This window comes from Chrysochloris asiatica, unplaced genomic scaffold, assembly GCF_000296735.1.
Source record: "Chrysochloris asiatica unplaced genomic scaffold, ChrAsi1.0 scaffold00333, whole genome shotgun sequence".
In the NCBI taxonomy this organism is placed as follows: Eukaryota; Metazoa; Chordata; class Mammalia; order Afrosoricida; family Chrysochloridae; genus Chrysochloris; species Chrysochloris asiatica.
In genome coordinates, this window is record NW_006408851.1 from 1899824 (window position 1) to 1927715 (window position 27892).

Here is a 27892-nt window from a genome sequence, read left to right on the forward strand (position 1 = left end):
CGCGCGTGCGCGGGGGCTGGGGGGTGGGAGAGCTGGGCCCGCGCTGCGGTCGGGAGACAAAGCCTCATCAAGCCTGTCGCTGATTAGTCGATGCCGGTCATGTACCAGGTGTCCATTGGTCTTTTTTAGAGTGGCCGTACGCGGTCGTCTCTGGGAGTTGTAGTCCTCTATTGTTGTCCACGCTGTAAAAAGAAGTGAATAAAGGGTGGGTACCGGATTTTTTGATGGTTTGTTTTTTTGTATTTTTAACAAAAAATGACCTTGCGCAAAATCCTTTTCCTCTGTTCCTGATGTTTTTGTGTGTTTTTTGGGGGGGAAGGTGCAGAAAGGGAATAATTTTCGAGTATACATGAATTGGGAATTCTGGAGAGCCAGGAGTTGGGAGGTGGGCTGGGCACGCCCTGAAAACTCCCTGTCACAGTAGCTCGTGGGATACAAGGGCCAGTTACTCAATAGGCAAGATAAGCACGAGTTTACTTATGCTTACTTACTAATCTGTCGTGAACAGTTTCACAAATGCTTACTGGCTACACCGTCCCTGTCAGGGACTTGAAATTTGAAGAGATTTTGACTCTGTAGGGAGGTTCTATCGGGAGGCAGATGCCAGCCATACCTAGAAGCTGAATCTTTGATGTGGAGGAAAAATTGTTAAATCGTTCACTACAGATGAGTTGATAAACACATATAAACCCGTGCTCACCTTCTTTATTGAGTAATCTGACACTGTCAAAAGACTGGGCTGTTTAGCTCAGCGAAAACTGAAGAGAAGTACTGCCCCCTGCTCTGTCCCAATCCAGTTAAGTAAACCTACAATACGCTGGAAACAGGTGGGGATTGCCCTCCTGCTATTTCTTCTTCGGGACTTTCCAAATACTGTTTCAAAAGAGAAACAAAATTGCAGCAAAAATTTCTTCAGGATAGAGATCCAGTTGTCTGCAGTGTATGTTCAAAGAATAAATTCACTGGTTTGGAGAAACAGATATATGGTATCCGTGAAACCACAAAGCCTCAATCCTTGTAGCGGATCTGGGCCTTGTAGTAGTGGTGGTCATTTTGTCAAACAGGAAACTATGGGATTACATGCCTAATAGAATTCCAGGGTTTTTCTTGGTACTTTGATGAAAGCAAAGGTCTTTCAATTCAACCAAGTGGCTGACCATTGCAACCCTTCAAAAGTCCCAGAATTGAAAAACAAAAAAGGGATTGTTGTTGTGAAGTGCCTTCGAGTCTATTCTGGCCCATAACAACCCTGTATAGGGTTTCCAAGGAGCAGCGGGTGAGCTTGAATCACCGATCATGCAGTTCAAAGGGCTTTGCAGTCTGGCGCATTAACCCACAGAGCCATACCAGGACTAAAAAAAAAGGGATTGGTGTGGGGAAACTCAGTGGGTCAGGATGGCACGTTCTTCCTGGGGATTAATTCATTAGATAGATACTAAGTGTCCACCAAACCAAGGAGCGAGGGATACAAAAATGATTTAAGAGCCTGACCTGCAGGATCTTACAGTTAAATGATTGATACAAATAAATAATAACAATAGAGTGTGATAAAAACTATAATACAGGAAATACGGTATCAAGGTCATCATTGTTAATTCACATTGAATTTAACATTGTTCAGACACCTAGATAAAGGAGCATCTAGCTATGTAAGACCCCTAACTGTTCAGCTGTTCGCTTCAGAGCTGAGGTTTTAATTTTATTTAATTTTATGATGTTGGCAAAGAATATTGACTATGCCATTTATTTATTTATTTTGATGTTTTCATTTTTAATAAGGCATATTCTGTGTTTTAGAGCATGATCACAAGACATAAGTTAGTGACAGTGGGAAGAGCTCAGAATTTAGAATTAAGAGCACTGGTTTCAATTTGTCTCCACCTTACATTACTTAAACAATACATTTAACCTTGGTGGTGGAGTCCATTCTGTCTCATAGAGACCCCTGTACAGGGTTTCCGAGGCTGTCAATTGTTACGGGAGCATAACAGCTTGTAGTTTCAAACTGCTGACCTTGCTGTTCGCAGCCCGATTAGTAACGACTATGCTACCAGAGCTCCTTTATTTCCCTCGTCTGTAAACCCAATTACTGCCTATTTGATTGTTGTGGCCAAAATTAGATAATGCGAAAGGACTTCCTAAATTATACATAGATCAACATAAGTCAAATTGTTACTATTCTCTTCATGTTTTAGTGTAAGATAATGAAGGATTTTTTTTTTTCTAATGATTTTATTCTCTTCTCCACTGTGAGAAATAGCTGTTGGGGTGATCCATCTTCAGAATCAAGGATATCTTGGGGGTAGCAGGTTGGCATGACAAAAGGGAACTATGAGAAGAGACCAGTTTGACCTACTGTTGTTAAGTGCCCTTGAGTCAGTTCCGATCCATAGTGACCCTGAACAGGGTTTCCAAGGCTGTAAATCTTTATGGGAGCAGAAAGCCTCATCTTTCTCCCTGGGAGCAGCTGGTAGTTTCGAACTGCTGACTTTAAGGTTCGTAGCCCGATTGATTTGTAACTACTGTAACCACTAAGCTAGACTCTTTACATTAAGACTACGCCCATCGCCCATCGGGGACTTAGGGGAAGTTCATGGGGAGGGGGTGAAACTAACTTTAAATGCAAATGTTCCCAGGAGGGACGAGTAGGTGCCCCTTAGGGAAAGATTATAAACTCCAAAGTACCCAGTAAACGGGAAATGGAGGAGGGGCTTTTTCCAAGCTAGGTTAATAAAACTCTTTGTCAAATGGCCATGCAGGGCGTCTGCCCTTGTCTATGGGTCAGGGCGCCCATCCTCATTCTCGCTAAAATGAGTACAGATTGGATTACTTGAGTATTTGTCAGTATAGAGAATGCTTCTCACACCCTAACCCCACCCCCACATTTTAAAAGGTGAACAGACCTCGGTCATCCTTTAAGATACTTAAGGTACAGAACAGTCCTATTTGCCTACAGGTCTGTACTTTAGGAATATGACTTCAAAATGTCCGTAAGGAGTGTATTCCTAGGAAGAAGAAAAAAAAAAAAAAACCATGACTTCTACAAAACAAACCGAATAAAAAAGGAAATGAAATTCCATTGCTATGAACTCTCAAGCGCCACGCCTACGAACTGATCTCCAAACAGCAGCCTGCAGCCACGATTGCAACCCGCAGCCCATTTCTGATGAGTCAGCGGACACCATTTCTGGGAGGACTGAGGAGAGGCGCTCTGGCCGCACCAGACGCACGTCTGTGGTGCAAACCCTCTATCCGTGGCCAGGAGCTGAAGTCAGACTCTGTGGTCGTGGTTTGGAAATATGCGCGGGAAGTGGGAGGTGGGAGGTAAAACGGGAGTGGGTTGTCCCATCAAGCTGCCCAATCGAGGCGTGCTATTCTGTGTGCGCATGGCAGCCTCTTATTACCGTCCCACTTAACCGATTGCAGCCTCCTTGCAGCTTTTTTGAACTGTAAGTGGGTGGGGTGGCGGTGAGCTTTGGCCGAGACGCTTCTCTGGGAGCTTCACCAATTAGCGTGCGGCAGAGCAGTGAAGGACGGCCATAAGAGCCAATCAACGATTCTGCCCCCTTCCGGCGCAAGCACTCGCGCCACCAGGGTCGCGGCCGTTACTGCTGGCGCGCGCGGGGACTCTAAGTCGGTGAGTTCTGGGGGCCTCGCCCACGACTCCCTTCCTGGGGTGCCATTTTCCTTCCCCCTCCGGAGGCTGAGAGGGGCGTGCCTTGGAAGTGACTGGGCGGAGGCGACTCGGAAGATTCGGGGACTATACTATTCATCCGTACCTGACGTCCAAAAGAGTTTGGGTATGAAGACATTGAGAGACATTGGATATTTAGGGAACTTGCTTAGAGTGTGGATCAAAGATGGTGGCATATTAAATTAGAATCATGTCCCCTTGGGACCCACTGAGTAGGCCAGTGATGAGGACGGAGTTGACACTACCCAAGGGTCCTCCTACTTAACCATTAACAGTTTACTTCTAGGGTGGCATCCTTTTAAGTAAATTCTGCCCATGTGATTTTTAATTCCATCTCATTTGTAATTTCTTTAGTAAGCTACATTTTGTTTGGTTCAGAGATGTGGCCCACGTATTTTGAGACAACTAGGCTCTCCATAAAGGAGCTCTGGTAGCGTAGTGGTTACGAATCGGGCTGCGAACCGCAAGGTCAGCAGTTCGAAACTACCAGCTGTTCCACAGGAGAAAGATGAGGCTTTCTCCTCCCGTAAAGATTTACAGCCTCGGAAACCCTGTACAGGGTCGCTATGAGTCGGAACCGACTCCACGGCACATAACAACAAGGCTCACCATAAGGAACTCTGGTAGTGTAGTGATTACGAATCAGGCTGCAAACCGCAAGATCAGCAGTTCGAAACTACCAGCTGTTCCACAGGAGAAAGATGAGGCATTCTGCTCCCGTAAAGATTTACAGCCTCGGAAACCCTGTACAGTGTCGCTATGAGTCGGAACCGATTCCATGGCACACAACACACACACACAGGCTCTCCATAACTACTGTTGAATAAATATAATGGATCAAGGGGGTGTGTGACAGCCAAAAAGAATAGTAATGATTACAATCTGATGAGAAATAATAGGACAGGCATGAGTCCACTGACTATTGTGGTCACATCGCAGAAATAGTGGAAAGCTGGGAGGATTCCAGGTAAGAGTGCTGAGGAAATGACATTTGAACTGCTTCTTGAAGGATGGGTAGGAGTTGTACCAGGAAACTCATGCTGAGGCATGCAGTTGTGCAGGACAAGGAGGGCAGCGTTTTCAGAGGCTAAGGAGAAGGCCCATGTGACTGAGTTGTTAATTATTGTGTACATAACTATCCTGTATAGTTTTTCTGAGGAGTGGTTGATGAGCTTGAACCACTGACTGTGCAATTCACACTGACCTTGCAGTCCAGCGCATTAACATACACTTAAAATTAACTGGGGGAGAGAGGCATTGCAGGACATGAGGTTCATATGTTGAAGGGTCTTGCTAAGGAGTTAGATTTTATCATGTAGGCATGAAAAACCAGCAAAGGATATTAAACAGGAGAAACATCTAGGTGACCTTGGGCAAGTTCCTTACTTATTCTTGTGTGTCAGTTTATAGGAAAAATGGAAAGATAATACTTTACAGGGTTCTTCAATCAAATCAGCCAATGAATGCAAAGTAGTAAGAACAGTGTTTGGCACGTTGTTGTTGTGAATTGCCGTTGAGTCGACTCCAACCCATAGCAACCCTGTATAGGGTTTTTGAGGAGCAGCTAGTGAGCTTGAACCGCCGACCTTGCAGTTCAAACGGCTTTGAAGTCTGGTGCATTAACCCACAGCGCCACACCAGGGCTCCTTGGCACATATTATATATATTCTGGGAAGCTCAAAAATTTCATGGAAAAATTTTGTTATCTTTTTACTCAATTTTTCCACAAACTTTTTGAAGCCCTCTTGTGTATCAATTGTTTTTTATGATTCTTTGCAAATTTAGTCTGATCACAGTGAGGTGAATGGTAAAGTGTAAAAGTATGGGCCTAACAGCCAGAAGTATATATAGTACTAGCCTTTCTACTGACTGCGGTGTCATATTGAGCAGATTTTTGAAGTATTTTTGTCATTAGTTTCCTAACTGCATACCTCATATGCATGTATATACCTTATATGACACATAACACAATGCCAATACAAAGTTGGTGTTTGTTAAAAGCTTGTTGTTGTTATTGTTAAGTGCCATCAAATCGCTTCTGAGTCATAGCAACCCTGTATAGGATTTCCAAAGAGCTGCTGGTAGGTTTGAACCACTAGCCTTGCAGTTAATAGTCCAGTGCTTATCCTACAGTGCCATACCAGTTCCTTTTACAATGGTATTTTTCAAACAGTTAGGTTGGAACCCAATAATGGATGTTGTTACTGTTAAGTGCTCGTCCAATCAGTTCTTACTCATAGCAACCCTGTATGGGTTTCCAAGGCTATAAATCTTTGCAGAAGCAGAAAGCCTCACCTTTCTTCCAAAGAGCAGCTGGTGGGCTAGAACCACGAACCTTGTGGTTAGCACTTCAGTGCTTATGCTACACAACCACTGTGCTCCTAGTAATTTAATTGATGCTGAAATTAATTCCGTGGGTTGCAAGTCAACATTTATATATTTATTCTTGTTGTTGTTGTTAAGTGCCGTTGAGTCAGTTCCAACTTATAGCAACGCTGTATAAGGTTTCCGAAGAGTGGCTAGTGAGTTTGACCCACCATCTTTGTGGTTAAAATGACCTTGCAGGCCAGTACTTATCCTACAGTGCCATACCAGGACTATATGTGTGTGTGTATCAGATAGAAAAAAAAAAAAAAAACCGCAAAACATGAAAATTATCATAGTACATAGTAAGGTTAAGCACTGTTTCTCAGAACTCTTGTGTATATGAAGTTCATATACTCATATACTAAGGATCGCATCACATTTCTTACTCAATATTTGACAAACACTTCATTCAGAAGGATAACAGAATGATTGGCGGAGAAAGTCATCCCCTTCCCTAACCGTCTAGCTTTACCCCCAGTTATCTGTCTCTGCTCTGATGCTATGTCTGTGAACTGATGAGGATGATGTGTTCCCTTCCAGACCATGGAGGACACCCAGATTATTGACTGGGACATTGAAGAAGAGGAGGAGACAGAGAGAGTCAACGAATTCGTGGGGTACAACTTGGAGCCCCTAGGGCAACTGCGTGTCTTCAGCGGTACACATGGACCAGAAAAAGGTCAGAGAGAATACTCAGTGCTGAAGTATCAGCATTGCTGTAGACCCTAAAGGACAGAGGAGAACTGCCCTGGAAGGTTTCCTAGGCAGGAATCTTGCCAGAGCAGATCACCAGGTCTTTTCTCTCACAGAGCTCCTGATGGGGTTGAACCACCGACATTTTAACTCGCAGTCAAGCACTTAGGATCCTTCGTATTAGTCTTTTATTTTTGTTGGGAGGTTTTGGAGGGTGACGAGAGGAGTCCCCAAACTACTTTTTAGCAGAGAAGGAGATAGGGAGTTCTTGGAATGGGGTCAGGGGAACATGGTTGCTGTTTACATATGGTAGCCAGAGAAATTAGTCTAATAAACATGACAGCTGAGCAGAGGTCTGCAGCTATTTAGGGATTGCACAGCAAGTCCAAAGGCCCTGTGGTGGTAGCTTGTTGGACCTGCTCACAGAATTGCCAGGAGGCCAGTGTGGCTGATGAGAAAGGTGCAAGCAGGGCCCACTGTGAGGACAAGAGCTTGTAATCCAATGTTCCCAAATTCTCATGGAACCCAGATTTCTTGGAGCCATTGAGGCTGGATAAACCCTTAAAACTATTGTCCTGAGATCATCTTTAAACCTGAAGCCAAAAATATCCCCTGAAATCTTAAAACTTCTCAATAAAGAATGTCCGCCTCAAGTATTATCCTCTTTTAAAGAATTACTAAGGGATCGAATTGACAACAGCAACTCAAAAACTGGGATAGGACCCTTAGCAGACAGTATATTTATGTTGATAGAGGAAAGGAGAACGAGACTGGCTATACAACTTGAAGAATGTCATCAGTTGTCACGGAATTACATGTAGAAATTGGTGTCTGGCTATATTTACTCTCAACAATGAAAAACTAAGTTTCATAACTTTAATAATAATTCAATAAATAAAAATATATTTTAAAAATAAAAAGCGTTTTACTGGGAATTGAGAAGTAGGACCTGCTTGAGTTGAGTATATCAGTCTAGTGACCTGTACACTGGGGTGATTTTACTTTGGTGGGAGAAGATGAAGAGATTCAAAGCCCTGTGTAATACATGGTCATTGTGTTACATGGGTATTGAGTATCAACAATGCATTGCATGTATTCTAAGGACAAACAGGCCAGGACTCAGGCCTTGGAACCTCTCTCTCCCTCTCTCTTATTAGATTTCCCGCTCTACCTTGGGGAGAATGTGGTAGGCCGAATGCCCAACTGCTCTGTGACCCTGCCCTTTCCATCCATCTCCAAGCAACATGCAGTGATTGAGGTCTTGGCCTGGAACAAGGCACCTATTCTCCGGGACTGTGGGAGCCTCAATGGTACTCAAACCCTGAGACCTCCTAAAGTCCTGAGCCCTGGGATGACTCATCGTCTCAGGGACCAGGAGTTGATTCTCTTTGCTGACTTGCCCTGCCAGTATCATCGCCTGGATGTCTCCTTGCCTTTAGCCTCCCGGGGCCCTCTAACTATAGAGGAGACACCCAGAGTTCAGGGAGGAACGCGAGCCCAGGGACTTTTGCTGGCTGAGGACTCAGAGGAGGAAGTGGGTAAGTTTGTGGTGTTAGTGGGGTAGGTGAAGAGATGGAGGCAAGGAGTGTAAGATTGCCTACTTACTGCTTTCTACTCTTGACAGATTGTCTTTCGGAAAGATGTGTGGTGAAAGCTTCAAGAATCATGTCCACCCCTAGAGCAACAGTGGTCCCGGAGAGGTGAGTGCTGAAGGAAGTCTTAAGAGGAGGAACCCAGAGCTGGAGGATTGAGTTTCTTTACAGAGATTATTATCATGAAAGTTGGGGCTGGGGAACTATTAATTCACTCTGCAGAATCTGTATTGCACGCCTCTGATGTGCCCAGTGGAGTAACAATAACACTGCTGGAGATGAGGAACAAATACTACCGGGGTATCCCTTCTGGGGAATTACACTAGAATTTTCATCTTTTCTTCCCTTTGCAGTGACGAAGAGGGGGCTTCCTCGGCCCCAGATGGCCCTGGGGTATCCTTTGCTTTCAATTTAGACAGTGACACAGATGACGAAGGTCAGCAGCCAGCATCAAGGAAGGCCTCCTCCTCAGCTTCCAGAAGAGGCGCCCCTGCAAAAGCAAAGCGGCCTGGCACTGATGGAGTTGCAATTGAGCTCCGGCTTAAAAAGGATCAGCCTTCAGCAAAGAGGAGGGACAGTGACACAAAGGTTGAAAGGGGTCCCAACAAAGTGGTGGGTCCAATCAGAGTGATTCCACAGAGAAGTCACCCTGTTAGGGAGGACAGTGACACAGATGTAGATGAAAGGGGCCAGCCTTCCACCTTCATGGACAGTGATACCGATATGGAAGAAGAGGAGATCCCGGCAACCCCAGCTATAGTTCCAATGAAGAAGAATCAAATCCTCCACAGAGTTGGTAGGCAGGGCCCTGGGATGCCTGCCTTGGCATGTCTACAAAAGAGCCGGGCTGGTGCTGATGCAGTGGTGGAGCAGGGTGAGGCCCCACTGGCTGTCCATGTGGAGAGAAACCCACTGTTCATGGTGCTCAACAGTGATACAGATGATGAGGAAGAAGTCTCAGCAGCACTCACCTTGGCCTGTCTGAAAGAGAGCCGCACTAGGAGAAACCACAGAGTTATAGATGTGGAAGAGGGCAGTGACACAGATGCGGAAGAGGAGAGACACCCAGTGGGAAAGAGTCAAACTATTCCCAAAGTTGACACAGACAAGGAGAGAACCCTTGTTACTACATGTTCAGGAAAGAGCCAGCCTCCTCAGAGGGCTGGCTATACAGATGCAAAGGAAGAAAAGGGCTCATCTGGGGCCTCCCTGGGAAGAAGGCAAGCCTCCACCACAGTGGACAGCAACACAGAAACTGAGGAGGAAATCCCATTACAGCCAGCTGTTACACATCTGGAGAAGCATCAGGTACCTGTGGAGATAAACCAAACAGTTATGGAAGCAGAAGGGAGCCTCACAAAGCTGCCTGTGGGGCACCAAGAGAAAGCCCAGGACTGTGAAACAGATGAGGAGGAGAGCCTGGCCTTCAGGGCCTCAGCATTGGCAGTTGTAAGAAAGAGCCAGCTTCCAGCAGAAGGGAATCCTAGGGTGGAGTGGGCTACAGCTGTTCTCAAGTGGGAGAGAGCCCTTGAAGCAGGGGCCCAGGGTGGGTCACCTGTGGTACAAGTGGAGCAGGACCTTCTCCCTGTCTCAAGGAAGAACCTAACAGATCTGGTAGTGGACATAGGCACTCCAGGCACCCAGCGACATAGAGAGCGAGTCCAGACCCCCACAGAAAGACAGCAAGCACCGCATGTAGACAGAACCAAGGACTCTAAAGACAGAAATGATGGTAAGTGCTGGCCTTTTTCTTTCACTTGACCCCTAAAATAAAGAATGGTTGTAGAGGCTGAGTTTGGGAAAAGAAGAGAAGAGATAAAGTAAGGAGTTCAGAATCAGATAATGGTTTTCTATTGTCTCTCCTATATTCCTACTCACTAGATTCTGAAGATCTAGACCTGCAAGCTACCCAGTGCTTTGTGGAGAAAGAGAACACAAGCCTTGAAGGTAAGGGTATCTGTGTTGGCTCAGTCCTATTGGTTGTAGGAACTGGGAGACTAGACTACTAGTGGCTTTTGAAGGGTGTGAAGGCTGGAGTACGCAGGGCTGGAGTCTGGTATTGGGTCTTCTGAAGGAGCTGTGTGTAGGCTATCTTTTTCTTATGCAGCAACCAAGAGCATGGAGGAAGTATCCACTCAGGCCTTCCCGTTTACTCCACCTCGAGAAGAACCTGGCCCTTCCCGTTGCAGCTTCCAGACCCCAGGTACAGGAACTCACCTCTACTCTGTGCTCCCAACTGGGCATTCATTCTTGTTTTCTTTCTGTGCATATTTCTTTCACATTCTTTATTCAATCTTTCTCCATTTTATCAGGGAAAAAAATGCCATATTGAGTCAGACCCGTAGACCAACGTGTTGTAACGTGCTGTCAACTTTGTTCCGACTCAAAGCAACTCTGTATAGGTTTCCAAGGAGCATCTGGTGTGTTTGAGCTGCCAAAGTCCAGTCTGATACTACAGCACCACACCAGGAGTCCATAGACCCAACTAGTCTAGCATCTTTTAAAGGGCTACTAAGGGAGCCAGAGTGCTCCTTGGAGGCCAGGATGGCCAAACTTCGTCTCTCATATTTCAGACATATTGTCAAAAGGGATCAGTCGCTGAAGAAGGGTATCATGTTTAGTAAGGTGGAGGGTCAGAGATAAAAAAGAAGACCCCCAGCAAGATGGATTGGACAAGTGGCAGCATTAGTGGGCTCAAACGTGGCAACAATAGTGAGGTTGGCCCAGGATCAGGCAGTGTTTCGTTCTGCTGTTCATAAGGTCGCTATGAGTCAGTACCAACTCGATGGCACGTAACAACAACAAGGGAGCCCTTGTGTGGCACTGCAGGATAAGCACTGGACTACAAGGTTGGTTTGAATTACAAGGTTGACAGTTCAAACTCATCGGCCGCCCCTCAGAAACCCTATATAGTGTCGCTATGAGTCGGAATTGACTCAAAGACAGTTAACAAGAGGGAGCTTTAAGGAGTTCTGGGAAAGCAGTGGGTTAAATATCAGACTGCTAATTGTAAGATTGGCAGTTCAAACCCACCAGCACTCTGTGGAAGAAAGATGAGGCTGTGTGCCCCTATAAAGATTTTCAGTCTCAGAAACCCTAAATAGCAGTTCTACTCTGTCCTGCAGGTTCACTGTGAGTCAGAACCAACTCTATGGCAGTGAATTTGGAAGAGAACTTTTATATGATGATATTGTCTTACCTTTTTTGAGACAAAAAAATGATAAATTGTCACCATTATTCCTTTCTTTTAGTTACCCATTTAGATTTATCATTCCAGAATTTACCTTAATCTTTCCTCAGAGTGTTATCTTTTTTGTCTACATTTTTACCTCATTTTCTCTTTTTCTCTCTTGTGTGTGACAATTTCCAGGTACTCTGGATGAACCTTGGGAGGTCTTGGCTACACAGCCATTCTGTCCAAGAGAGTCAGAGGCCTCTGAGACCCAGCACATTGCTGCCCATCTTGAGGCCCATGGAACTTGTCCCTCTCCACCCAGGGCAACTTTACAAAACCAACATCCAGAGAGTCCAATTCATACAGAGTCATCAGGGATGCAGGCTGAGGAGAAAGGCCTGGAAAGAGAGATACCAGGAAGGGTGACCCCTGAGAAAGAGCCCTTAGAGAGGGAAACCAAGGAGCTGCCAACAGCAGCAGAGAGAGAAGATGGGATCGGAGAAGAAGAATTAACCAGGGGGCTGCAGAACAGGGAACAAAAACCGGTGTTAGCTAGAGAACCTCAGAGCCTAGAATCTGATACAAAGCTGAAAAGTGTAAATACCGAAAGGGATATGAAGAGCTTGGAGGTAGAATTGGAGACATCCAAGGAAATACAAAAGAAAGAAATAGAGAAGCAGGCCCTTGTAAGAGAAATCTGTGACGGAGAAACAGAGGGACCCGCACCAGAGAGAGCGAGTGAACTAGCAGGGTTAGAAGTGAAAGTATCCAAAGAGATGTTTGAGGACGCAGGCACACAGAAAAGGGAGAACAAGGGTGGGAGCCAGGACCAGGAAGAGCAGACCTCCCTTTCAACACCAGAGCCTAGAATGGGGGCGGGAGCTCTTCAAGGACTGGATTCCGCCCCAGTAGCTTCTGGCAGCCAGGCAGGTAGAGGAAGGGTAACCCCAATGAACCCCAGAAGGCAGCAGAGAGGTAAGTAAGGGCACAGGGACCCCAAGGTGATACACAGCCCCCATTGATAATAAAACCCTAAGCAACTGACTGCTTAGAACTAAGCTATTCTTGTCTTTGCTTTCTGTCTAGGCGGCTTGAATTGCAAGATGCCATCTACTGGGAAGGCTTCCAGGGTAAGACCTGCTTTCATCACCTACCCCCACCTTACAAGTTAACCTCTACATCTCCTCCATTGCCCCATCCCCTAATCTTGATTTAGTCACTCCCTGTACTTCTTATATTCTTAATTTTCTTCCATGTTCACCAGTCCTTAGTTAATTTCTGGAGTCCCTGGGTGGCTCAAACCATTAAGTACTCAACTGTTAACCTTAAAGTTGGCAGTTAAAACTTACCTACAGCTACCTCAGAAGATAGGCCTCGTTAGCTACTTCTAAAAGATCACAGCCTTGAAAACCCAATGGAGCAATTCTCTGCACACAGGGGGTCTCCATGAGTCAGAATCAACTCAGTTGACAGGTGTTTTGATTTTTTTGGTTTAGCTGGTTTCTATCGCTTTACTTGGACTTCTAACCACAAGGTTGGCAGTTCAAATCCACCAGCTGCACCACAGGAGAAAGATGAGGCTTTCTGCTGCCAGAAAAATGTACAGCCTCTGCGACATCACCTAAAAACAACATCCCTTTACTGACACCCGTTGTTTTCTATGATATCTCCCTCTACCTGACAATGAAAACCATTTTCCTCTTGTTACTGTTTCCCTCAGGAAGTGCCCAGTCTAATGGGAGAGGTTATAGAAAGAGAAATGTCAGCAAGCACACTTTAATCATAATCATAGTATCCAATTTTCTTTTCTCTCTACCTCTTCTTTTCTCACTTGCTTCTATTTTCTCCCCAGGGTGATCAGGAATCCCCAGATGCTTTGCTGCCTCCATCAATGAGGGAAGCCTCAACCACACTCCAGAAACCCCTTATTGCTCAGAACCAAAAACATCCTGCCCCTCGGCCCTTACTTTCCCCGTCTCTGCCTTCTTTAGAGGTGCCTATTCCCAGAACCAGGCAGAAAGGAGGGAGCTCAAGAGCTCTAGAGGCTCCTTCGTCCTCAGCGCTGGAGCCTCACTACACACAATCTAAAGTCAGACCCCGAAGAGTCTCTCTGGTGACACCCTCTTCAGTTTCCTCTATTGCCCTTGAGTCCTACCCTCCCAACTCCACAGACCAAACTGTCACCCCCAATCCCACATCTCATGTTACTCAAGGCAGGACACGTAGGACCTCTGTCAGAACACCTGAACCAGTTGAGCCCATGACCCCTGAACTCCAGCCTTCCACTTTAACAGACCCGCCTGTTGTTACACCCAAGCCCACATCTCGGGCCACTCGAGGCAGGACACATAGGTCCTCTGTCAGGACCACTGAATCAGTGGAGCCCACAGCCACTGAGCTCCAGCCTTCCACTTCAATAGACCAGGCTGTCACTCCTAAGCCCACATCTCGGGCCACTCGGGGCAGGACACATAGGTCCTCTGTCAAAACTCCTGAACCAGTAGAACCCACAGCTTCTGAGATTCAACCTTCCACCTCCACAGATCAGCCTGTCACCCCTGAGGCCACATCTCAGGCCACTCGGGGCAGAATACGTAGGTCTGCTGTCAGGACTCAGGAACCTATTGAACCTATAGCCCCTGAGCTCCAGTCTTCCACCTCCACAGACCAGCCTGCCCCCTGCAAGCCCACTCGGGACAAAACACATAGGTCTTCTATCAAGACCCCTGAGTCAGTTACACCCACGGCCCCTGAGCTCCAGCCTTCCACTGACATACACACATCTCGTACTACTCAAGGCAGGACAAGTAGGTCTTCTCTCAGGATCCCTGAACCAGTTGAACATGAACCCACATGCCCTGATCCTAAGTCTCCTACCCTTATACATCAAACTGTCAACTCTGAGCCCATATTACGGGCCACTCAAGGCAGAATACACAGATCATCTGTCAAGACTCCTAAACCAGTTGAACACACAGCCTTTGAACTCCAGCCTTCCACCTCCACAGACCAGTCTTCTACTTCCACAGACCAGTTTGTCATCCCTAAGCCCACATCTCAGGCCACTCAGGGCAGGACACGCAGGTCCTCTGTCAAGGTCCCTCTGTCTCCTGAACTTGAACCTCTCAACCCCACAGATCAGCCCAAGCCCATATTACGGACCACTCGAGGCAGGACACCTAGGTCTTCTGCCAAGACCCCTGAACCAGTTAAGCCCACAGCCCCTGATAATGCGCCTCCCATCACCACAGACCAACATGTCACCCCTGAGCCCATAGCTCAGTGTGATCACAGAAAGACCGTAAAGTCTTCCACAGTGAATGCTGTACAAACTCCTACAACCCTTGAATTCCAGTGTCCTGCCCCTACAGACCAGCTTATTCCTTCTGAGCCCATCTCTCAAGCCAGATGCAACAGGAGACAGAGGACCACTAGGAAGCAAGAGTCCCTCACAGCTCCCATTATCCATGAACCCTGCTCCACACTCCCTGAACGTAAATCCCAGTCCTCAAGGAGCCAAAGACAAGGAGCAGTGAGAGCAGCTGAGTCCCTTAAGGCTGTTCCTGAGCCTTCTTGTTCACAGCTTCTAGAGGCACCCAGTCAGGCTCCCCAGATCCAAACCCTGGAGGCAGCAAGTAGATCTGGGTTTACCCCAGAGCCCCAGCCTAAGCCCTCTCAAAGCCGCAAAAGGACTTCAACCACCAAGGATTCACCTCCACCTAAAAAACAGCCCCAAAGAGAAGAAGTGCCCCAGAAGATAGAGTTCCTTAAGGAAGAACAAGAAGATACTGCAGAGAAGCCAGGAAAGAAAGAGGTAAGGAGAGGGCTAGGACTACAGAGCTAAGTAGAGAAGGGCTTGAAGACTCAGAAAATTCCACTAAGATCTTTCTTGATCCCAGAATGTAGTGATTCCAGGACCAGGCAAAAGAAAGAGAGACCAGACAGAGGAGCCCAAGGAAACACAGAGTCGAAATCTCCGCCGATCCAAACCTAACCAAGAGTTAACAGTCCCCAAAGTAAGAAGGGGCATGGGGTTTGGTGGGAGACAAAAGATGTGGGGGTGGGGCCACTTGGGGCCTAGGGAATTCTAGAACCAGGCACTGCTGTCCCAGCTTCCTGTGATCAGCTCAACCTAACCCCCTCTGCAGGTCCTCTTCACAGGAATAGTGGATGCCCGTGGAGAGCGGGCTGTGCTGGCTCTGGGCGGAAGTCTGGCCAACTCAGTAACAGAAGCTTCACATTTGGTCACTGATCGAATTCGCCGGACTGTCAAGTTCCTGTGTGCCCTGGGCCGGGGGATCCCAATTGTCTCCTTGGACTGGCTGCACCAGGTGAGAGACCAGGAGGCAGTAACAGTACAACAAGGATGGTGGTAGGATAAAACTGCTCACACAGCACTCTAGAAAGCAGTAGTGGAAGAAGGAGCGGGTACGGGAAGACAGGGAGATAGTGAAACAGAAATCATTCAAAAGATGTTTCACAAGCTCCCTACAAATGCTAGGCAGAGGGCTGATCTAGACTTTGATGCTGACTGCCATTTTCATTAGTCCCGAAGGGCTGGTTGCTTCTTGCCCCCGGATGAGTATGTGGTGACTGATCCTGAACACGAGAAAAACTTTGGCTTCAGCCTTCGGGAGTCTCTGAGCCGGGCACAGAAGCGAAAGCTGCTGGAGGTGAGAGGCTCTTTTCTGCCCCAAGCTTAGCCCTCCCTGCAGAGGTTTTCCCTAAGGTCCATGCCTTCTCAGGCATATATCTATTGTCTCCAGTATTTTCCTCTCCTAGGGCTATGAGATTCATGTGACCCCTGGAGTCCAGCCACCGCCACCTCAGATGGGAGAGATCATCAACTGCTGTGGTGGCACTGTCCTGCCCAATATGCCCCGGTCCTATAAGGTATGGATAGTATATTTTGAGTCCCCTATTTTAGTTTCATTCAGTGTCTTTGCTGAGGTATTTCAAATCAGCAAAAAAACAAACCAAGCTCACGGCCATCTAGTCAATCTTGACTCATAGTGACCCTTTAGTACAGAGTAGAAATGCACCATGGGGCTTCCAAGGCTGTAATTCTTTATGGAAGTAGACTGCCTCCTCTTTCTTCCACTGAGCAGCTAGTACTTTCTTTTCTTTTTAAAGTTTTTATGTGAATTGAGTGAAAGTTTACCGGGCAGATCATCTGTTTCACATTCAACAAATCACAACTTGTTTCATCACAATGATTATAATCTCCATGTACAAGTTTCTTTAAAACACTCAGGCATATATAATAATTTACACCACCAAAGGGCACATTCGGCAAGTCAGCCTCCTGGCCACTATCTCTTAGTCCCTCTCTTCCCATGAATCTAGAATCCTCAGCTGCTCCCTCTCTCCATGTCCCCATCTCTGCCTCCATCTCTCACTTCACTGCTTCTCTGGATAAGTTCCCGCATTCCACTTGTGCTCTTCTCCCTTGATGGTCTTAGGGTCCTTTGTTTCTGGACTGTAAGATTAACTGCTCCCCCATTTTTGGTATAAAACTTCTACCTTTACAATTTTGACAGTCACAATTAGTCATGATAACAATTACTCACTATTGAATCTTAAGAATCTTCTCCCCATCTCTTTTAACCAGACCCATCTAGACAAGATGAAAATATTCAGTGGGGACTCTTTCTTCCTCCACACACTCTTAAACTAAACTCCCTCTTTAAACCTTGTAAGCCAGTCACTTCGTGCCTTTATCGCCCCCTCATTTTAGGTAGCCACTGTCTAAGTTGCCTGTCCCTATCTACCCTGTATACAGAGGGGATAGCATTGATACTTGATGTGAAGACTCTTCTCTCTGTTGGTATTTAGAGCTACTACCTCCATGAGTAGTAGTAGCTACTCTTTGGACATATTGTCCGGAGGAAACAATCGTTGGAGAAGAATGTTATGCTGGGTAAGGTGGAGGGTCAGAGAAAAAGAGGAAGACCTCTAACGAGATGGATTGGCCAGGTGGCATCAGTAGTGAGGTTCACCCAGGATCGGACATTGTTTCGTTCTGCTGTGCATGGGGTCGCTATGAGTCGGTTCTGACTCGATGGCACCTTACAACAACAACAACCTCTATGAGTATAGGTCAAGTTCATCAAATTGCAGCAATTTATCTTCATTTCCTTTATCAAAAATTGTGTTTTTTCATTTAAAAAAAATACTACCTTTACAGTTGCGACAACTGCAATTAGTCATGATAGCAATTACTCACTATTGAATTGACCTATCTAACTTTGACTGGCTCTACAGGGCAGTCCTGACAGAGGTACTGCTCACTGTATTTCTCACACCTGTCCAATCTACTCCTGCAGGTGAAGAGTGTTGGAAGCTTACCATATGCTTCTTACAAATTAATCTCTATGACTTTGCCTCTAAGCTGAGAATTGTCCCCTGGCCTTGACCCTTACAGGCTTTGCTTGGTTAACTAGACTGAGCAGTAGCCACTCAGTCTGAAAATAACTGGATTTTTGGACCATGATCCTAACTGGACTGAGTCTTGATCATACATTAATCATTGATATATGGGTGAGATATATTATAGCAAATATATTTTATGGATTTCTGGATTTATTTCATTGTAAAATAAGACCCTTCTCTCATAGTACATAAGTATCATGGGGATTTTCTTTTTATATTCTTACTGTTTATTAACTATATAACTTTTCACTTGACTTTTTCACAGTACCTTGGTGTTAATATATTTTAAAAATGGAGATATTGATGGTCTTATAGATCTGTTGGGAAAATGAAATGAGCTATCCATATAAAACAAGTAGAACAGTGTCTTGGAATAGGGAGGAGTGGAAGAGTTAAAGTGAACTGAGATAAAGATTGCTAGCTGATGGTACATGGAAGAGATTACATTGTAATGACATGATTGGTTGAATGTGGGACTGATGATCTGTTCTGTAAACTTTCACTCAATTCACAATAGAAAGTTAAAAAAATAAATTTAGTGTTTTTTTGTTTTTTTTTTATCTTCCTCTAGTCGATTTCTGATTATTAAGCCATCGAGGCTAGATCAAATGGGTACTATCTGCAAGTTTGGGTGTTCTTGTGCATCTCCCTCACTTCATATCAGCTGGATGCTTCACTGTCAGCTCTAGCCCTCTGTGGCTATGTCCTTGTCCATGGGCTCAGGTGTCCCCAGGTCTCAACACACTTTGGACCAACCAGCCCTTCCTTTTCTCACATCTCCAGGTCAACAGGAGTCTATGGAACACGGTTGAACTCAGCCCATTTCTTCATTATTGCCTTTCCCCCTCTTCTACTCACCAGTAGACCAATGTGGTCTCCAGCAAGCATACATGCCTGCTCATGTGTTCCCTTTGAGTTTCAGTCTTAGAGGGGGGTTTGTCCTGAAGGGAATTGATTGCTTGCTTTGATGGCTTCCCGGCAAACAACTTGCTTATTCTTATAGTAGCCAGTCATACTGACATTTTTCTTTTGGGGTTTTCCTGATGATCTTTCTTTGAAGATGTATCTTCTGTCACACTACCTATTCCAGGCTGGTCTGCTTGTCCTTTCTAGTGGGAATGTCCCACCTCAAAAGGTTCTAGATGGGGCTCAGGACCCTACCTAAGCTCCTATACACTGCAAAGCCTCTGCAAGAGGTCTATTTCACTGGGAAAGTTGTAGAATCCCTTTTAGGTATTCCAGTCAGTTATAGGCTGAAGACGGGCTTATAAGCTTTCTGTAATCATGTTTTCTGACGCTCCTTTCAATCTCACTCAAGTGTCTATTTTACAATAATAGGCAAGGGAAACCAATATTCATAAGACAGTCAACCTTTTTATAAAGATGGCACTAACAGTGAAGAAGGAAGCCCCTGCCCCTCCCAAAGCTGAAGCCAAAGCAAAGGCACTAAAGGCCAAGAAGGACGTGCTGAGAGGCGTCCACAGCCACAAAAAAAGAAGATCCACACGTCACCCACCTTCTGGCGGCCCAAGACTCTGAGGCTCTGAAGGCAGCCCAAATATCCTCAGAAGAGCACCCCCAGGAGAAACCAGCTTGACCACTATGCCATCATTAAGTTCCCTGACTACTGAGTCAGCCATGAAGAGGAATGAAGATAACACACTTGTGTTCATTGTGAATGTCAAGGCCAACAAGCACCAGATCCAACAGGCTGTGAAAAAGCTCTATGATATTGACGTAGCCAAGGTCACCACCTTGATCAGGCCTGATGAAGAAAAGAAGGCATATGTTCCACTGGCTCCTGACTATGATGCTTTGGATGTTGCCAACAAAATTGGGATCATCTAAACTGAGTCCAGCTGGTTAATTCTAAATATAAATTAAAAAAAAAAAAATAGTGAAGCATCTTAGCATTATTTCCCCTTCCAGACCACACCTCGATCCCTGTAGCAACTAGTACTTTCATTTAGCAGCCCAACACTTAACCCACTGAGTCACCATGGCCCCTATTTTAAAGCACACACCAAATTATTCCATATTACATATTTACCCATTAAGTCCTGGTGGCACAGTAGTTACGTGCTTGGCTGCTAACCAAAATCTTGGTGGTTTGGACCTACCCAGTAGTCTGTAGGAAAAAGACCTGGTGAGTTGCTCCTATAGAGACTACAGCCTAGAGAACCCTATAGGGCATTTCTACTCTGTCCCATGGGGTCACTATGAGTTGGAATCAACTAACAATAACACACTTAAGTGAAAGTCTTCTAAACTGTATACTTGTTCTTATATAATCAAATGCCAGTATTGATCCCTAACAAAATGATTAGTAGTTAATTGATCATTTCATCTCCTAGTCATTTCATTAATCAAATTTCTAGTAGTCTGTAAAAGAAATGTCTTTTCATAGTTTAAAACAGGAGCCATAATTTTTGTGTATTCTTAATTGTTATATCTCTTAATTCTCTTTTATGCTATTGCCCCCACCCCCTCACCCTTTTTTATGCCATTGACTTCCTGCAAAAACTAGAGAGATCAGTTGTGCTTTAGTATATTCCATATTCTAGATTGTTTGCTCCTTTGTTATACCATTTATCTTGTTCCTCTAGCTTCTGTATTCCTGTAAATTATACTTAACTTGAAAAACATGAATAAATTCAGCTTCAGAGTTTGGGGCAAGTATACTTTATAGTGCAGTGTGCTTCATGTGCTTCCATCTCAGGAGGTGTATTATATTAGCAGTTCTAAGACTGATTAGTGGTTCCTGAACATATATCTCATACCTTACTTCCTGTCTGCTCTGTCTCTTCAGCCTCAGAGAGTTGTGATCACTTGCTCCCAGGATTTCCCTCGATGTTCCATTCCCTGTCGGATTGGATTACCCCTCCTCTCACCGGAGTTCCTACTAACAGGAGTGCTGAAGCAGGAAGCCAGCCCAGAGGCCTTCATTCTCTCCACTTCGGAAATGTCATCCACATGAAAATCCCAGTGCCCTTTTCCCTCCCTAACCTGTAAATAAAGTGTTAGAAAATGTTGGGAAGAAAGAACCCAAGCTTTAGAAATGATTGGGGTACACTGATATGAATTGGGATTGAAAAGGCTTAGGGATAGACAGAAATATAGGGAGATTGGGAACCACAAATTTCCTACTAAAGTGACCATTTAATCCTTAGCATTGCTCCTTGATATACACATGGAAAACCATATCACTTCTTTTCTTACTGGATGAGTAATTCCAAGAAAGTGCAAATTTGTGGGTAGAGTTTTAGAATGGTACTAAAATATTTTCTTTTCTCCTGGCCATCCTAATTAGAAATGTCCTTTATTTTTTACTTTGAGCAACTCTGTACTTTTCTGACTACATTTCTATTATTTGTAAAATAAGAGCTAAAGCTTGACCTCTGTGATAAATAAATATTCACTCTGTGCCTTATGGTGTGAAATTTTTCTTTAATGCCTGGTTCTCAAGAGACAAATGTTTTTAATATATAGTTGTAAACTTGTATTCAATTATTATCTTCTATTTAGGGAAAATTATATGAAGTTTCTTAAATTTTAAGTCGGTTGATTTTGAGGATGTGTAGAAATTGGAACCCTCAGACAGTGCTAATGGTTTCAGCCGCCATCTGGGGGCTCATCAAAAAGTTGAACACAGAATTAATTACCCATCAATTCTACTCTTAAATATATACTCAAAAGATCTGAAAGCCATGCTCAAACAAATACTTGAACAAGAGTGTTCATAGCAGCAGTACTCACAATTGCCAAAAGATGGGATTATTCCAAATGTTCAGCAATGGACAGATTGTGGTATATATGATAGGGCTTTAAAAAGTTCATGGAAAAATAGAATTAAAAGATAAATGGGCAGACCAGCCTGGAGCGGCTAGAAAAACGAAGATACTTCTTTAAAGAAAGACCTACAGGAAAAATATAAAACAATAGAGGCAGACCAACTGTTACTACAAAAACAAGCAAGTTGCTTGCCCAGGAGACATCAAGGCAAGTGGTCGGGTCCCCTCAGTGTAAATCCCCTTCCAAGACTAAGATTCAATAGGAATACACACTCTGATTAGTGACCACGCTCGTCACCAATAAGGGGAAGTGAGGGAAAAACAGCAACAAAGCTGCAAGCTAAGCCCTACAATGTTCAATAGACTCCTGTGAACCTGGGTGGAGACCTGGTCGGCCAGCAGTGTGGCAAGACCTGGGGACTCTTGAGGCCAGAGTCAGTGACATAGCCACTGAGTGGAGAGTGAAGCGTCCAGCTGATAAGAAGAGAAGGCACATGCACAAGAACACCCACACTTGCAGATAATACCCACTTGACCTGGCTTCAATGACTGGATGATCAGAGCTCAACCAGAAGAAGAAAGGAAAAAAAGATTAATCTGATACAATTTGATGAACTTGACCTGCACCTATGGATGCAGCTGCTCAAAAGAGGCAACAAATCCTTACAGCAAGGATCATTCCCACCCCTTCCATACACAGAGTAGACAGGGATGGGCAACTTGGACACTAGCCACCCAAAATGGGGGTGCTACAAAGGCAAGAAGTGACTTACAGGTTTTCAAGAGGGAACCTAGATTCAGAGGGTGTGAAAGAAGGTAGAATCTCCACTGAGTAGTATCCAATCTGTCTAGGCAGGGCTGATGAAATGAAATGCGGATGGGTCTATAGTGAATAATTGTTATCAGGACTGCTGGTGAGGGTTGGAAACGTAAAGGTAGATGTTTTGTAGCAAGAAGGGGAGTGATTGACTTTTCAGTCTAGGAGCAGAGGTCCCTGGGACCATCAAGGGAGAAGAGTGGAGAGCGGGACACTACCCAGAGTAGCAGTGATGCCTGAGATGGAGGCAGAGACGATGACATGGAGAGATGGAGCAGTTGGGGACTTTAGACCCAGAGAGGGAGAGGGGCTGTGTGCTGACGACCGGGGGGCAGGCTTGTAGTGTATACTCTTTGGTTGGTTGATGATGCATGGAGGGGATTGTAACTATAGCAATGAAACGATATATGATAGGATGAATGTAAAACTAATGTGCTCCCATGTAAACTATCACATAATTCGCATTTTTTTAATAATAAAAAAAGATAAATGGAATTCAATAACAGCACAATATACCTTTTTTTTTTTTTTTTTGACGCACATGGAACATTCTCCAGAATAATAACGTTACACCACAAAGCAAGCCTCAATAAATTTTAAAACATCAAAATACTACAAAGCATCTTCTCAGATTACCAACCAATGCCATCTACTCAACTGATTCACAGTGACCCAATATCGGACAGAGTGGAATTATTCTCTAAAGCTTCCAAGGCTGTAAAGCTTTACAAATAGAGACAAGTTTAACTTTCTCCTACAGAGCTACCAGTGGGTTCAAACTGCTGATCTTGAAGCTAGTTAAAAGTGTAGTGCACTTGCCACTATACCACCAAGGTTCCTTCTCAGGTCACAATTCTACAAAATTAGAAATGAACAACAGGAATATCAAGGCAAAGCAAATACATAAAAATGTAATAGCATCCTGCTTAAAAACTACTTGTAGTCAAAGGGATCACAGAAACAGGCATGTAATCTTGCTGGAGACCACGTTAGTCTACTGGTGAGTGGAAGAGGGGGAAAGGTGTCAATGAAGACATGGGCTGAGTTCGACCATGTTCCATAGACTCCCATTGACCTGGAAATAAGAGAGAGAAGAGGAATGATGGTTGGTCCGAAGTGTTGTGAGACCTGAGGACTCGTACGCCCATGGACAAGGACCTAGCCACAGAGGGCTAGAACCAAGAGTGAAGCGTCCAGTTAATATAAACTGAGGAGATGCACAAGAACGCCCAAACTTGCAGATAGGAAAGAGCAACAAAAATTAGCCTACAGTTACCAAAAACAAAGAAAGATTAGAGCAGCAATTAATGAAACAAAAACAACAGAATCAACAAGACTGTATGTTGGCTGTTTGAAAAGATTATAAAACAAACCAGAAGCAAACCTAACAAAGGAAAAGGAGAAGATAACACAATAACACAAATAAGAAATTAAATGAGTGACATCACAACAGAACTGAAAAAGGATAATAACAGAGTAATATGAATAAACTGTACTCCGACAAATTTGAAAACTTAGAAGAAATTGGCTTTTTTTTTTTTTTTTTTGAAGACCTGTTAGGTATGTCAGGTGCTTATTGGTTTTCTCTTTAAAACTTTTTATTGTGAGCTGAATGAAGGTTTACAGAGCAAATCATCAATTTTACATTCAACAAATCACATACATTGCTTCATTACAATCATTTCAATCCCCTAACAGCTAACAGTATTTACTTCTCTTCAATTTAACTATCTCATTCCTCCCTATGTCTCCCACTACATTCATCTTTCCTCTTGTTGTATATTGCCTCCCATTACCCACACTAATATGTGTCTTGCTGAAAGTGAAGAGGACTTAAAACATTTACTGATGAAGATCAAAGAGCACAGCCTTCGGTATGGATTACATCTCAATGTAAAGAAAACAAAAATCCTCACCACTGGACCAATAAACAACATTCTTATCAACAGAGAAAAGATTGAAGTTGTCAAGGACTTCATTCTTCTTGGATCAACTATCAACACTCACGGAAGCAGTAGCCAAGAAATCAAACAACGTATTGCATTAGGCAAATCTGCTGCACAGGAACTTTTTTAAGTGTTGAAGAGCAAAGATGTCAGCTTAAGGAGCAGGGTGCACCTGACTCATGCCATGGTATTTTCAATAACCTCATATGCATGAGAAAGCTGGACAGTGAATAAGGAAGACCATAGAAGAACTGATGCTTTTGAGTTATGGTGTTGGAGGAGAATATTGAAAGTGCCATGGGCTGCCAAAAGAACAAACAAATCTGTGTTGGAAGAAGTGCAGCCAGAGTGCTCCTTGGAGGCCATGATGGCCAAACTTCGTCTCTCATACTTCAGACATTGTCAGGAGAGACTAGTCGCTGGAGAAGGCTATCATGTTTGGTAAGATGGAGGGTCAGAGAAAAAGAGAAAGACCCCCACCAAGAAGGATTGGTCAAGTGGCAACATCAATGGGCTCAAGCATGGCAACAGTAGTGAGGTTGGCTCAGGAACGGGCAGTGTTTTGTTCTCCTATGCATAAGGTTGCTATGCATCGGTACCAACTCGATAAGTCATCCATAAGTCTAGAGGCCTGGTGTGGCACTGTGGGTTAATGCACCAGACTGCAGCAGTTTGAACTGCAAAGTTTGCAGTTCAAGCTCACCAGCTGCTCCTCGGAAAACCTATACAGGATGGCTAAGGGTCGGAACCAACTGGACAGCACTTAACAACAACAATATCAATAAGTATAGGTTAAGTTCATCAAATTGTAGCAATTTACACTTGTTTCCTTTATCAAATGTCTTCATCTTCCTCTATTCTAGTTCTGATCATCAAGCCATCAAAGCTAGGTCAAATGGGTACTATCTGCAAGTTTGGGCATTCTTGTGTGTCTTCCATCACTTCATATCAGCTGGACATTTCACTCTCAGCTCTAGCCCTCTGTGGCTAGGTCCTTGTGCATGGGCTTAGGAGTCCTCAGCTCTCACCACACTTTGAACCAAGCAGCCCTTCCTGTTCTCTCTCTCATCTCCAGGTCTATGGGAGTCTATGGAATGTGGTCAAACTCAGCCATCTTCATTGCTGCCCTTTCCCATCTTCCACTCAGCAGTAGATCAACATGGTTGTCAGCGAGCTTACATGCCTGTTCGTATGTTCCCTTTGAGTTTCAGTCCTGAAGAGACTTGATTACTTGCACTGATGGCTCCTCATTGAACAACTTGCTTGCTCTTGTAGTAGCTGTTCAGACTGTCATTTTTGTTTTAGATTTTTCCTGCTGGTCTTTCTTACAAGAAGTATCTTCTGTTCCTCTAGCCGCTCCAGGCTGGTCTGCATGTCCTTTCAAGTGGGTATGTCCCACCTCTGAAGGTTCTGGATGGGGCTCAGGATTCCACCTAAGGTCCTATATACTACAAAGGCTCCGCAAGAGCCTATTTCACTGGACAAGTTCTAGAACCCCTTTTAGTTATTCTAATCAATTATAGACTGAAGATGGGCTTACAGGTTTTCTGTAATCATGTTTCCTAATCCAATGTCATTCTTGAAAGAGATGGAAAAAACTAATCACCAACTTTAAACTGAAAGGAAAGAAACCCCAGATAAGCAAAGCACTACTACAGAAGAGGCCTTCTGGTATGGCGCTGTAGAATAATTACTGGACTTCTAACCACAAAGTTCAAACCCACCAGCCATTCTCAAAAATCCTATACAGGGTCTCTGTGAGTTGGAACAGACTAAGGCACACAACAACATGGACAACTTGTCTTTGACAAAGGGCCGAAACCCATTAAAGGGAAGAGGTAGACTCTTTAACAAATGATTCTGGCAAAACTGGACATCCATTTGCAGAAAAATGTAACTGGACCTATATCTCACACCATATACAAAATGAACTCAAGATAGATTAAAGGCCTAAATATAAAATCTAAAACTACAAAGAATGAATTTTAAAATTGGGACAATCTTGTTGTTGTTGTTAAGTATCATCAAGTTGGTTCCAAGTCACAGTGATTCTGTATAGGGTCTCTGAAGAGCAGCCGGTAGATCTGAACAACCAACCTTACACTTAGCAGTCTAGTGCTTATCTTATAGTGCCACATCAGGACTCCAAGGGCAAACTTAATGGCTATCTGTCTTCTCGGTTAAGTATCTGTTCATATCCTCTGCCCATTTTTTAATTGGATTATTTGTCTTTTTGTTGTTGATGTGTTGAAGTTTTCTACAAAATTTAGAGATAAGTCCCCAGACCAATATGTCATTATCAAAAAGTTTTTCTAGTTTGTGGGTTCTCATTTCACTCTTCGTTAAAACCTTTTGATGCACATAAGTGTATAATTTTCAAGAGGTGCCACTCATTTATTTTGTCTTGTGCTGCTTGTATTTCGTTTTAATTGATAGCGTTGCTGTTAAACTGTAATTATATCACATCTCTTTGTTTTTTGATTAGCATCTCTCTAATGAATAGCCACCACTCATTTGTCAGTTTGTCAAACCGTGGTGACTTGTGTGTTGCTATAATGCTGGAAGCCTTACCACTGGTGTTATAAATACCAGCAGGGGACACCCATGGTGGATAAGTTTCAGTTGAGCTTCCAAACAATGACAGACTAGGAAGAAACAGAGGCAGACTACTTCTGAATGTTTAACCACCAAAAACCTGATGAATATCAGTGGAACACTGTCAGATAAAAACAGAATGTAAAATATTGAAGCACGATGAATAACACCAGAATATTGTCAGATATAGTGCCAGAAGATACGCCCCTCAAGTTGGAAGCCACTCAAAATACGACTGGGCAAGAGTTGCCTCTTCAAAGTAGAGTTGACAGTTATGATGCAAATGGAGAAAAACTTTCCGGACCTTCATTTGCTGATGGGGCACAATTCAAAATGAGGAGAAACAGCTATAAACATTCATTAATAATAGGAACACAGAATGTATGAAGTATTAATCTAGGAAAATTGGAAGTTGTAAAAAATAAAAAGAAGCCTATAAATATTGATATCCTAGGAATTAGTGAGCTAAAATGGAGTGGTATTGGCCATTTCCAACCTGACAATCACATGGGAATGACAAATTAACAAAGAATGGCGTCACACTATTTTGAAGTATAATGCTATCTGTTATATAATATCATACACCTACCAGGGAGACCAGTTAATCTTTATCAATCTGGATCTACATTTCTTCTATCTATAAATTAAGGGAATTCGTTTAATGATGTTTAAGGTCCCTACTGTGGATATCTAAGTCCTTAATTGTAGTTGTTGTTGTTGTGTGCCGTGGAGCTGGTTCCGACTCATAGCGACCCTGTATAGGGTTTCTGAGGCTGTCTTTCTCCCGCGG

General features: G+C 44.1%; 1 protein-coding gene and 1 pseudogene across 1 annotated transcript; both read left to right on the forward strand.

The window, feature by feature from the left end:
- The first annotated feature begins 6604 nt into the window (after window positions 1–6604).
- Window positions 6605–20930, forward strand: MDC1 (mediator of DNA-damage checkpoint 1). Its single transcript, XM_006875628.1, has 16 exons — window positions 6605–6740; window positions 7912–8292; window positions 8379–8454; window positions 8700–10078; window positions 10228–10293; window positions 10454–10549; window positions 11717–12496; window positions 12608–12673; window positions 13369–14283; window positions 14536–14618; window positions 14718–15335; window positions 15421–15537; window positions 15670–15852; window positions 16069–16194; window positions 16304–16414; window positions 20763–20930. The coding sequence occupies exons 1-16, from the start codon at window positions 6605–6607 to the stop codon at window positions 20928–20930; spliced, it is 5301 nt and encodes a 1766-aa protein (XP_006875690.1).
- On the forward strand, window positions 19337–19801 carry LOC102832600 (annotated as a pseudogene).
- Window positions 20931–27892: the final 6962 nt, after the last annotated feature.

Coding starts and splice junctions, on each gene's coding strand:
- MDC1 (XM_006875628.1), top strand. CDS start 6,605: ATGGAGGACACCCAGATTATTGACTGGGACATTGAAGAAGAGGAGGAG. Junction 10,294..10,453: donor AGAGAACACAAGCCTTGAAG/GTAAGGGTATCT, acceptor TTTCTTATGCAG/CAACCAAGAGCATGGAGGAA. Junction 12,674..13,368: donor AAGACCTGCTTTCATCACCT/ACCCCCACCTTA, acceptor TTCTATTTTCTC/CCCAGGGTGATCAGGAATCC.